This window comes from Triticum aestivum, chromosome 3D (genome assembly GCF_018294505.1).
Source record: "Triticum aestivum cultivar Chinese Spring chromosome 3D, IWGSC CS RefSeq v2.1, whole genome shotgun sequence".
Classification (NCBI taxonomy): Eukaryota; Viridiplantae; Streptophyta; class Magnoliopsida; order Poales; family Poaceae; genus Triticum; species Triticum aestivum.
Window position 1 is genome coordinate 15,095,151 of NC_057802.1, and position 13,211 is coordinate 15,108,361.

Sequence of the window (13,211 nt, forward strand, 5' to 3'; positions counted from 1 at the left end):
CTCGTGATGTTCGGGATTTCATCTGGGACTCCGAACAACCTTCGGTAACCACATACTATTTCCCATAAAAACTCTAGCGTAACCAATTCTTAAGTGTGTAGACCCTACGGGTTCGGGAACCATGCAGACATGACCGAGACACCTCTCCGGCCAATAACCAATAGCGGGATCTGGATACCCATATTGGCTCCCACATGTTCCACGATGATCTCATCGGATGAACCATGATGTCGGGGTTTCAATCAATCCCGTATACAATTCTCTTTGTCTATCGGCATGTTACTTGCCCGAGATTCGATCATCGGTATCCCAATACCTCGTTCAATCTTGTTACCGGCAAGTCTCTTTACTCGTTCCGTAACGCATGATCCCGTGGCTAACTCCTTAGTCACATTGAGCTCATTATGATGATGCATTACCGAGTGGGCCCAGAGATACCTCTCCGTCATAGAGTGACAAATCCCAGTCTCGATTCGTGCCAACCCAACAGACACTTAAGATACCTGTAGTGTACCTTTATAGCCACCCAGTTACGTTGTGACGTTTGGTACACCAAAGCATTCCTACGGTATCCGGGAGTTGCACAATCTCATGGTCTAAGGAAATGATACTTGACATTAGAAAAGCTCTTAGCAAACGAACTACACGATCTTGTGCTATGCTTAGGATTGGGTCTTGTCCATCACATCATTCTCCTAATGATGTGATCCCGTTATCAATGACATCCAATGTCCATGGTCAGGAAACCATAACCATCTATTGATCAACGAGCTAGTCAACTAGAGGCTTACTAGGGACATGTTGTGGTCTATGTATTCACACATGTATTACGGTTTCCAGTTAATACAATTATAGCATGAACAATAGACAATTATCATGAACAAGGAAATACAATAATAACCATTCTATTATTGCCTCTAGGGCATATTTCCAACAAAAAGCTCGCTCTTATGGAAGTTAATTTTAAGACCAGAGAGCTCGTCAAATGCACATAAAAGTAATTTGAGGTTTCTAGCTTTATCTAGGTCATGATCTAGAAAAAGTATAGTGTCATCTGCATATTGTAGAATAGATAATTCTTCTTCTACCAGATGAGGAATCACGCCGCTAAATTGGCTGGCCACCTTAGCCCGCTCAACAAGATAGCTAACATATCAGCTACAATGTTGAACAAAATAGGGGAAGCAGGGTCCCCTTGGCGAAGCCCCTTCCTAGTCTGAAAGTAGTTGCCAACATCATCGTTGACTTTGATAGCCACACTACCTCCAGAAACAAAACTCTCTACCCATCGACACCATTTTGGTGAAAACCCCTTCATGCGCAAAGTTTGCAAAAGAAAGGGCCATTTGACTTTGTCATATGCTTTTTCAAAGTCTATTTTGAATATGACTCCATTCAACTTTTTACGGTGGAGCTCATGCACAGCTTCATGCAGCACAACAACTCCATCTAGTATGTTGCGTCCTTGCATAAACGTTGTTTGAGTGGGTTTGACCACGTGGTCAGCCACCCCCGTTCAACCTATTAGTTGCCACCTTTGTGAATATCTTAAAGCTGACATTTAGAAGGCAAATCGGTCTATATTGTTGAATACGACTAGCCTCCTTAGTCTTGGGCAGAAGAATAATTTCCCCAAAGTTTAAACGGGCGATCAAGGTTTTCAGCATGCAGTTGGTTAAACAACTGAAGCAAATCCGCCTTAATCATATCCCAAAAACATTGATAAAACTCTGCCGGAAAACCATCTGGTCCCGGAGCCTTGTTGTGTTCCATTTGAAACACCGTGGCTCGAACTTCCTCTTCAGAGAACGGAGAGGTTAAAAACTCATTTTCTACCTCTGAAACTTGAGGTATATCATGAGTAATAGACTCGTCGAGCGCAAAAGGGCTTTGAGGTGAAGGTCCAAAAAGCTCTTTGTAGTACTTAGTAATGAAATTTTTCAGCGGTGCATCCCCCTCTATACGGCCTTCGTCTTGGTCAAGAGCGAAAATACGTTTCTTTCTATGTCTGTCATTGGCCAGCATTTGAAAGTACTTCGTATTATCATCACCTTGAACAAGCGAGTCGGCCTTGCAACGTTAGTACCATTTAATCTCTTCCTCACGTAAAAGGCGGGCAATTTGCTCATTTAGATGGCTTTTTTTCTCAATCTCGGCAGCAGAAAGAGGCCTCACCTCCGCAATTTTGTCAAGGGTGTCGATTAAGGAAGATAGTCGCAGCTTTTCTTTTTTGTATACGCCGGCAGTGTGTTTAGCCCATCCACGAAGGAATCGTCGCAAGGCGCGAATTCGATTGTTCCATCGTTGAATGGGCGTGTTACCCCGAGGTTGACGCGCCCACACTTTCTTAACCAGGTCATGGAATCCCTCTCTAGTGAGCCATCCCAGTTCAAATTTAAACTATTGGCCCAGGTGTACTGACGACCAGACAAAGTGAGCTCCCGCAGGTCTAGGCTGTCAATAACAGCATTGAAGAGGAAAGGCCACCTAGTGTCAAACCAGTCATTGTTTTTTTCCTGTTGATATCTAAGGATATTAAAATCCCCCCGATTAACATGGGATGGGGATTGTCCCGACAGGTATTAACAAGCTCTTTAAGGAAAGCGGACTTAAACTCCTCTTGAGCAGCGCCATATATAGCCACTAGACTCCAAAGGAAGTTGTCGGACTTGTTTTGAAGGTGAAATTTGATGTGATATTCACCCTTCGAAGTGGATAAAAGTTCCAAGTATGTCGAGTGGATGCCAAGCAAGATTCCACCAGACCTTCCGGATGGGGGTAAAACGTGCCATTCATAATCATAACCACATGAAAAGTGGTCAAGAACACATGTCTGGAAATCACGTTTACCCAACTCAGTGATGGCCACAAAGTCCAAGGCATGATCTTTTACGCAATCGGCAATGTGTTTGCGTTTAGCCAAGTCACAAAGACCTCTGCTATTCCAAAACATACCTCTCATGATGAACCATTTTTATGTTTAGGTACCTATGCCCTCTTAGATGGGCACCCTCTTTTCTTTTCTGAAGTAAGAGTTGTTTTTTCGTACCGACGTGACAAGCTCACATAGCATGTTGTCGCGTACAGTATCCTCCAAGTCTACTTTGGTTGTGTCTTTAACTAGATGGGAGAGAAGCTTGCCATCATGATCGGCATCAGCATCCACATCCTCCTCATCTGACACGAGAGGGTCAAAAAAAGTAGACAACCTAGGAGCAACCTTAAGCCGGTCGAACTCCATTTGTTTAAGGGCCCTAACAGAAACTTGTACCTCTTTCTCATTACGTCCTAACGAAACACCCAAGCTAGCAATATTTGTAGAAACTCTAGAGTTATCGAAGGACAAAAAGATTTGTGGGAGGAAGTACCTTCATAGTCGAGGTTGCGAGCTGCCGTCCTACGCATGGCCTTGGTGAGAGAGTCCTCGTCAGTGGCTGCCGTACCATCGACGCCAACGGAGTGGCGCCCGCTGCGTCTCAGCGGCGAGGGGGTGACGTCGGCAGTAGCAACATCCCCGGTGTCTTCGAGCGGCAGAGTAGGCAAATGCAGCGAAGATGAAGAGGCCCCAGAGGGCTGCACCTCAACCTCTGCGACCTCTAGCGGAGGAGACGGTGTGGGCGGCGTTGAGGCCCTGGACACCGTCGCCTCTCCTGGCGATGATGGAGAAGAAGACAAAGCACGCAGCTCTGCCATCGCCGAGTCACGACCCGCCCGAACCGCGGGAGAGAATACCACTCCCCGCCGCGGAATGATCAGCGACGGCGTCGGCGATGAAGCGAGCGGGGAAGCGACTACGGATGCCTCCTCCTGTAGGCGATAGGGTGTCGTCAGCGATGACGTGGCTGGCGTCGTCGAAGACCGTGGTGTCGAAGTCATCAAGGATGCCGGTGGCGTGGTGATCAAGGGCGCCCTGATTGGTGCGGCTGGTGGCGTCGTGCCCGTCGGGTAAGACATCGCAGATGGCAACGAAGACCTCCCAGAAGACATGGACAACTGCATGGGCATCACGCCGCCAGATGAAGGTGGCACTGAAGACTCATTGGATGACGAGGTGGGTTTGGGCCTCTTACTTGGGTCCTTAGCCCCTGCAGTGTCCTCCCTGTCATGACCCATATCATCGCCTGGATCATCTCCGTGCTCCCAAACTCTAGGCACAAAATCAGCATCAACACGAAGGTCCGGTTCTTCCAGACTGTATCGGAACTCATACCCCTTCCTCTGGACAACAACGTCAGACGAGAGAGAATTAATTGTGCTCCTCTTGAAGGTGTCAAGATTAAGCACCGCCACCTGAATGCGAACAATTCCTCGACGACGCAAACAGAGTAGGTCAACGTCCAGGGTAGCACCAATCACCGAGCCGACTGCCCAAAGACCCAGGAAGTGACGAAGAGCATGTGGCACACCGTGCACGTGCACCCAGATAGGCTGTAACTCAAAGATGCGGTACCTCCTCCTTCCAAGGCTTGAATTCAATAGTTACATTATGAGACTTGATAAAAACTACAAACCCGGTCACCCGCTGTAAAACTTTTTCACTTGGAAAGGACATGAGAAAAGCATCCTCGCCATGCGGTATAGCCTCCCAAGTCCACTGCTGCTGAAACTGAGCAATCTTGGCCACCTCTGCCTCCACGATATTGGGAGAAATAGAGCCGCCAGAAATCGATACAAGTGCAGTTGGTGAATCGTGAGGTGAGAGATCCTCCCTACAAACATTATCAGGCATCTGAAAAAAAAGCCATGTTTTCAGTTCCATAGCCGCAAAGCAACGCCGTCAGCTTCGGCAACTTGAGAGCCGGACACCGACGCATAGTCATAGGATGGTTCATCTTGTTACAAATAAAGCAATACTGTTGTGTGTCGCACTCATCAGATAAGTGTCCTGCCGACTGACATTTAGAACACCACAGTTTTTTGGGTGCCACTGCAACCTCGGATGTACCAGAAGATGGAGCCGGTGGTTGATGAAACGGGGCAGCCAAGTGCACGGGTGCACCCTGTCCATGACCCGCAACCACTGTTGATGAGGCGGCCGGGACGTACACAGGAGCCGGAGTTGGCATCGAAGGGCCCGTAGCAGTTTGCATGGGAGTAGCAGGTTGGTGAACTGGCCCCTGACGAATCTTTTGACGGCCACCCTTGCCTCCCTTTGGCTTGCGAGAGCGCGCCGCGACACGTCCGGCTGCCGAGGTGATAGCCGGCCCGGCGTTGAAGCTGGTGGTCGGCTGATGGAGGTGCTGCTGATTGGCGCCGGCGAGAGGCCCTTGCTGCTGCCCATAAGCGCTGGCAATCGGTTGATATGGAGCAATAGCTAGCTGATGTTGCTGATGTATGTAGCCCCCCGAGGGTTGAAGATGAACTGGCTGTTGCTGCATGTATGGTGTCGGGATTCCGACGAACTGGTGCGGGAACTGCCCCTGGTATACCTGCATCTGCGGCTACTGTACCGGTGGCTGCTGCACCGGCGTGTACGAGGCCGACGGCGCGCAGGATGGCGGGGCTTGAATCGGCTGGTAGACCCCGGTAGCAAAGCCAGGTGCACCTCCCGCCGGAGAAGCCATGCGAGCAGCCGGCGGCTGGGCGGCGCGCGGAGAAGGTTGAGTCTGATTGCCGGTGGTACCCCCGGGCGGAGCGGAGGGATCACGTCGCGACATCTCTGGAGACCGGACGACGGTCGCGTACGATCGAGTGAGATTAGGGTTTCCTGCTGGCTGCACCCGTTTCCACAAGTGGCCTAGCCAACGCCCCAGATTGACCATCCGAAGTGGACGCCCAGGATGCATCGGATCGCGGGCCAGGCTTGGAGCTGTCGAAGAAACCGGATCGAAGATTTGAACGAGGGCTGACGCAGCGGGCTGCACGACCAGGCCCGACGTCAGTGGCGCAGCCCTGGACTCGGACGAGGCCGCCCCGTCACCGAGACACCGCGGTGGAAGAAGATCACCGAGTGTCCTCGGCGGTGATCGCCGAGGTGGCGGGATGGGTCCGACCCATGGCCTGACTAGAGCCCTAGCCAAGCCAGGAACCCCACGGACACCACGAGCTGCCGGAGAACGGGACCTACGATCCATCACATTTGGTGTCGTCTTGTCCACGTCCGGAACGGATGCGACGACGCCCTCCGCCGAGTGCTCCTCCGGCGCTGAAAACACCTCACCTGCATGTCGACACGGCGGTCTCTCCCACACCCTAGACGCCGGCGTTGGGTATCCTATGTCCGCCCAGAACTCATCAGCCAGCTCCGCGTCGGTCTTCCTCCGGCGTACCACGCCAGACTGCTTGGGGTGGACGTCGAGAGACTGGTCTTCGGCCACTGGTTCAGACTCCTCACCCGTTTCTGCCAGGCAGGAGAAACGAGATCCCGAGCCCCCGGATGGCGGCGCCGGCGACCAGCATGGAGCCAGAGTGAGGCGTCGCTTAGAAGCGGTCCGCATTACGCGGAGCCAGGAAACGGACCCTCTTTTCCATTCTATCATAGGACTCACAACCTACATATGGGAATAATGGTTTCAGTGAGGGGAATAATGTATGTCGAGATTCTCATACCCAACCTTTCGTCTTTGATTGTCATGCAAGATAGGAAATATGTCCTGTACGTGTCTAAGCTGGGCGTGTCCCGACTTCTGTACTATGTAACTGATTGCAGACTGGAGAGGGACACCCATCTACCGATAATGGTTGTGCTTTTTCTTATGAGTTGGTACAACAGCGTTTTGTTGGAAGGTTCTAGACGAACATTCTCTAGTGCCAAAAGGCCGAAAACGCTGCTAGCCACCTCATGGCGCATCTCAAGGAATAATTACTTGTATCATCAGTTTGGAGTTAGATATATGCATTTTAGTCTTACCATTTTTTCAAAGATGCAAAACGTGTCTTGTGGCAATTATTGTCAAAATGATGGTCCTTATTGCACAGGTTCAAGTTTCTTGTTGTTAGTTAATTAATTCCAATTAATAATTAGAAACTTGTTACTTTATGCATGAAAAACATTCTAATTGTATTGATGTAACATAGCAGACACTTTTGGTTCCGGTGCTCTGTTCTCTCTACTGAGTGGAATGGGAATTCCTAATCTAATCTCAAGTGCCATTACATCTGGTGTGGATTTTTCGGTTTTTCATGGTAATGATCTAGACATCTTTGTTGGTTATTTCAATTTGGATTCATTTTTCTATGCAGTTCATCTTTCCACTATATTTTCATAGTTGATGAAGGGTCAAATTATCGTTATGTTGCCTTCTTGTGATGTTTTGAGGTTTGGATGGAATATTAATTAAGTGAACGAATGATGTTTTATCTTTCATGTGGAGATGATGGTTTCTTATGTACATTAGACGAAGCATGATCAACTTTAAAGTTGCTACAACATGTGCTTCACAGGAGCATTATGGACCGGCATTTACCTTTCAAATTCATAATTAATTTTATTTTGATGGTATGGGTTGCATTGAAATGTTGGGTATGTAAAAATTATTTTGATGACAAGTTTGCTTCAGCACTTCCATGTCTTATCATGTAATAATTCTGCTGATGGATACGTAGATCGGCAGAAGTTCTCAAAGCCACAAGGTGTGAGTGAAGCTACCTACTATTCCAGGGCAAGGAGCATGTTACAAAATCTAGGTCTTGGGAAATCTGAGAAGATTTCAAGAAGTGTTTGCTCCCTGATCATACCTTTGCCACTCCTTACTGACGGGTATGTTTAATTAGGTTCCATTATTTGGAGTAATCGGCTTCAAATATTTAAGTAAAAACAGATGATAACTTCGATGTGTAGACTTGTGCAGTCTACCCATATTAATTATTTTGACCCAAAACATTATTCAATATAGCACAAGATATTAGTTTATCCAATCTATCTAGTGGTGTACATGTGATCTGCATGTTGATCTTCCATTTCTAAAGTGTTTTAATTATGAGCTCTTCCATGTATTTGGAGTAATTTCCTTTCATTTCTGGGATTTTGTACTAACTCTATTACATTGTATACCAGGTTCTGAAGACTCGAAGATGCTGATTTGAAAGAAGAAAAAAATAGTCAGATCTAGATCAGTCGACCGCACATTGTCTTACATGTAGAAGTTATCCTATGTATATATGGGATTCTAGCTTTTCTCCACTGGAGCCACCCAACCCCCGTCTCGCCTCTCCCTGGCGGCTCGGGGGAACTCTAGCTCCCTGTTACCGGCACTCCATGAAGGCCGCCTAGACTAGGATCCCCACTCCTATTCAAAAAGGTGCCTGGCTTTCAAGACGATGATAATAATTAGTAAACCTTTTCCAATATCATGAAATATCATGCCTCGGGGCTAAGGTAACTCCAGTGAGAGAGCAGTGTTATGGGTGCCATGCATATTGCACGGTTGAGAGAGCAGTTATGTACGTGATGCAAGTGAACGTGTACGAAAAAGTTGTCGTAAAGTTTCGTTGTTCCTTCTGTCGTTGACCTTATCTATGTTTCTACGATGGCCCAAGAACGCTCATTCTTCAGCCGTGGAGAGACATTTGAATTGAGCTCAATATATAAGTGTGTTATTCTGTGAAATAACTCAAATTTCAAACCATTCATTTGCTAGAACTACTCATGCTATGGACGTGGGAGCATCAACTCCATTCCTTTGGGCTTTTGAGGAGCAAAAGAAAGAAATTGTTGGAATATCTATGAAAGAGTCCGGGGAGCCACTATGCATGCTAGTTTCAGACGACTTGGTGGAGTGGCACGACATCTGTCTCTTGGCCTATGTCGAGATATTGATTCCTCCACAGAACAATTTGCCTCACGCATGGACGAATTAGAAGAGATGTCAACCAACAACCGTATCCGGAAACAATGATTAGTGGATATTGGTACTGTCACTGCACAAGAAGCAAATGATTGGGGATTCAGTGGTGTAATATTAAGAGGTCGTGCGACATGAAGACATTGATAGCACTATTGGGGAGTTGCATCAGGCAACAAGCCATTAATGGTTCTTCCCGACCCTACAAAAGCATGCATATGGTTTCAGTGAAGATTTCGTGTGAAGCCTAGGATACGACGTTCCCGGGGCTAGGGTGAGCTGAGGGGGGACAACATAAGTGAGAGAATGTGTGTGTAAGCCTAGTCAAAGATTCCTATTCTAGGTGGGGAGGGCCATCAACCTACGAGTGGTGTTGATCCTACGGATTGTGAACGGATTCACCTCTGGCTTCTAGGTACGTTAGAATCGCATGAGGTCGCCGAGGTGGAGCACAGTCCGCCAAAATAGGCATACATTAGATGCCATTGATGGAACATGGTAAGCCGTCTTTGTCCATATGAAAGTGTTGCGGGCACATAGAGATGTGGGTAGATGAAGTCTCAAAAACTGAAGGCCGAGCTGCAGGTCACGTGACTTGCACCAAAAAGGTGGTTGACTAGGTTTTCTCCTCAATCAAAGCGGACAAGCTCACCAAATTCATAGAATCGGGCAAGAACCGACGCTGAAGGCGTCGTATAGGTGCTCTCAACCGCACCGCAGACGTCAGCCAATCCTATTTTGTCACCCATGGGCGGCAAATAGTCATGGCTTCTCTTGAAGCGAGCCTCCAGTTGAGCAAGCCCACGTACGGATTCATGTGATGTTTTCGTTTGTGTTGTTTCCTGCGCTTTTCCGTTTCTCTTCTGTGTTTTTTTGCTTCCATTTTTTTCAAAGATTACTATTCTAGGCGGGGAGGGCTATCAACCTACGAATGGTGTTGATCCTATGGACCGTGAACGTATTCGTCTCTGGCTTCTAGGCACGTTAGAACCGCATGAGTTCACCGAGGTGGAGCACAATCTGCCAAAATAGACATAAGTTAGATGCCATTGATGGAACATGGTGAGCCATCTTTGTCCATATAAAAGTGTTGCAGGCACATAGAAAATGTGGGTAGTTGAAGTCTCAAAAAGTGAAGGCCGAGTTGCAGGTCATGTGACCTCCATCGAAATGGTGGCTGACTGGGCTTTCTCCTCAATCAAAGCGGACGAGGAGCTCACCAAATTCGTCGAACCAAGCAAGAACCGCAACTAAAGGCGTCGTATAGGAGCTCTTAACCGCACTACACACACGTTGGCCAATCCTATTTTGTCACCCGTGGGCGGCAAAATAGTCATGGCTTCTCTTGAAGTGAGCCTCCAGTTGGTAAGCCCATGCATGGATTCACGTGATGTTTTTGTTCGTAGCTGTTTCGTATGGTTTTCCGTTTTTCTTCTGTGTTTTTTTGCTTCAATTTTTTTCAATATTGTGTCCAGTTTTAATTGGTTTTGTTCTGGTTATTCGTTTTTTCTGTTTTGGTAGCTTTTTTCCTTTCATTTTTATATTTCATTTTTCTTTTCTGCGTATTATATAAAAAATTCACCGCATATTATAAATATGTCATCATATATATTAAGAAAATGTTCAATGTATATTATGAAAAAGTTCACTTTACATTACAAAAATGATCATCGTGCATTACAAAATCATTCATCGTATATTAAGAATTGTTCAATATATACTCCAAAACGACCATTGTGTATTTTAAAAAAACATCTTATATTAAGAAATTGTTCAACGTATACCACAAAATGTTCATTGTGCATTAGAAATTTGTACAGTGTCTTTCTGGAAAAAAGTTCACTGCATTTTAAAACTTGTTCAATGCATATATTACACAAATGTTCAATGGGTATTCGAAAACTATTCAGTGTATATATATTCATATTTTCACAAAATGTTCGACATATCTTTTTTACTTGAACTGCAAATGGACCGGCCCAGTTCAATCACTCCTGTGCGAAGCCACAGCTTTCTTGACGCACACGGGTGTCCTATAGGATCGCCCTAACAATTCCTGTAAATTAATTATAAACGGGCCGTGACGCACACGGTTTCTCACGGGTCGCTTAACCTCATCCCCGGACGATACGCATCGTCGTCGCTATCAATCCCCAATTCCAGTCGCCGCCGCCGCCCGCTCGCCCGCCGTACGTCCCGCGCGCCGCCATGCCAGACCCCTTTGCCGCCGCCGCTTTCAGGCGGTCGTCCCGTCGCCCCTGGGTGCTCACCGACTCGAAGTGCCACATCGGCGACCGCGACAACGCAACAACCGCCCACGGCGTCACGAGCCAAAGCGGCGACATCAAGGTGACCTTCGAGCTCGCGGACCCGCCCGGCGTCTCTCGCTGCTTCGTGCACTGCCCCGGTCTGGCGGATGGCTGCTACGGCGGAGATCCCCTGGTTCTGAGCTCGGCGGACGCGTTCGTGCTTCTCGTCGTCCCCTTCACCGAAGGCTCCAGGCGCAGGGAGTACAAGGATTTCTTCGTCTACAGGGCAGGTCCAGGGGCTCCATCGCTCAGCCTTCTCCCCGCCCCCTACCGCTACCCTGACTACATCAGGCTGACCGGCGTCGTGCCCCTCGGCGGCTCCGATCTCAACAGCAAAGACTACGCCGTGGTCTTCCCCCTCGTCTGGCGATCGCGACACACCAAAGACTCTACCAGCAGGAAGTGCATCGATCTCCGCGTGTATTGCTCCGATAACTCTGCGTCGCCGTGGCGCTACACCTACAAGATGGCCAGCATCGCCATGGACACCAAGATATACCAACATCACGAAGTGATGTGGCACCAAGGCACCAGAGTGATCTTCGCCGGGGCAGGAACACTTGGCTGGGTCAATCATTGGCATGGCATTCTGCTATGCAACGTGCTGGACAACAATCCGGTCATGTGTTTGATCCAATGGCCCGTTCCGATCCCTTGCGATCTGGTGTCGCGGTTTGGCATAGGAGTCGATGATATCTACCCCCGTCTGTTCCGTGTAGTCGCTATAAGCAATGGTGTGATCAGGTTCGTCGAGCTGAAATCTTGTGGGTGTACTGATACCATGGACGGTCACCACATGGAATTGGGACATCCGCTCAAAGAAGTGGCACAAGAGGTTCACTGTCAAGGCTGATAACGTGCCTGTCACTGGTTCATGTTTCCCTAAGGTATCAGGTGGCAAGAGGTTGAGCTGGGACAAGGTGGTTCACGGTGGGCCCACTCTTAGCTTGTGTGACGATGATGTTGTCTACATCATGGCTAGACTGGACATCCGGCCGCCGGTTGCATGGATGCTTGCCATTAACATTAGAGAGGAAACACTGGAGGCGGCCAAGCAGTGTTCTGCTGAGAAGATGCTCGGTCTTGAACCGACTTATGTTCAGTGTGCCTTGTCCAACTACATCAAGCAGTGGAGAAGGTGATGAGGAAGGGGACACTGGAGAAAACACTTATCTTGTCTACTGTTGTTGTTAATCTTGTTATGTCAGGTTGTTTTCCTTACTCTGAATATCTGAATAATGGCTAGAGACACGCTGTCTTCGTGCAGCGGCAGAATAGGTCTGGGATTTTACCCTTTTCTGTTTTGTTTGTTCCTGGCCACAAACAGTTCGTGGGATGGCACGGGATCAATGGATCTTTCGCAGCCAGTTTGTCATTTTCGTGTATAAAAGGAAGAAAGCAAAAATGATGCAGGTTGAACGCGTCGCAAAAATCCTACTGTCTCCTGCGTCGAGTGTGTTCCCTGTCGACTCTACTCACCGACTCTGGCTAATATGCCCATAGGACAAATGTATGTAAACTGGATGAATTGTTGCTGATAAAATAGGCACTTATTATGCTGCTGGATGAAGAAAACTATTACACAATAACCTTTCCCGGCCTTGTTGGGTGATACGTTTTCAAGCATATAGATATTAAAGAAAAAGATGTGCTTAAACTCATTTGGTTTGAGGACTGGATGTGCAAGCCTACGAGTTGGGTCAAGTGATTACAGACGTTAATTTTGATTCCAATTTATGCTGCAAGGCTTTCTGTATTGTATCTGAAAAACATATCCAAGAATGTTTTCCAGAGCTATAAACTTGCCCTAGAAACGTGGACACAATTTTTCTTTGCTGGACAAACATACAGATTGCTCACAGGAAAGCATATATTTGAGATGCCCTTTGTTAACTTTGCTATGTTAGGAGGTTTGGCTTGAAGCTTGTGTGTATGCAATGGTTCAGTGAAGTTGGTAATGGTACATAATTATCTGAAATCTTGGATGATTCGGCAAACTATCCTTGCCTGGCTTCAAAAGCTGTAAGCTAACTTTAGTGTTAAACATGCTTTGTTCTGAGCTCGTGCTCCTTCTTGCCAGTATGTCAGGCGTGTCACCGGTGGCTACTGTCCTAAAAGC

General features: G+C 47.6%; 1 protein-coding gene across 1 annotated transcript; it reads left to right on the forward strand.

Moving 5' to 3' along the window:
• The first annotated feature begins 10,896 nt into the window (after positions 1-10,896).
• Positions 10,897-12,861, forward strand: LOC123073792 (uncharacterized). Its single transcript, XM_044496827.1, has one exon. The coding sequence runs from the start codon at positions 10,992-10,994 to the stop codon at positions 11,943-11,945; it is 954 nt and encodes a 317-aa protein (XP_044352762.1). The 5' UTR covers positions 10,897-10,991; the 3' UTR covers positions 11,946-12,861.
• The last annotated feature ends 350 nt before the right edge of the window (positions 12,862-13,211 follow it).

Excerpts from the sequence above, each read along its gene's own strand:
- LOC123073792 (XM_044496827.1), top strand. The coding sequence starts at position 10,992 with ATGCCAGACCCCTTTGCCGCCGCCGCTTTCAGGCGGTCGTCCCGTCGC.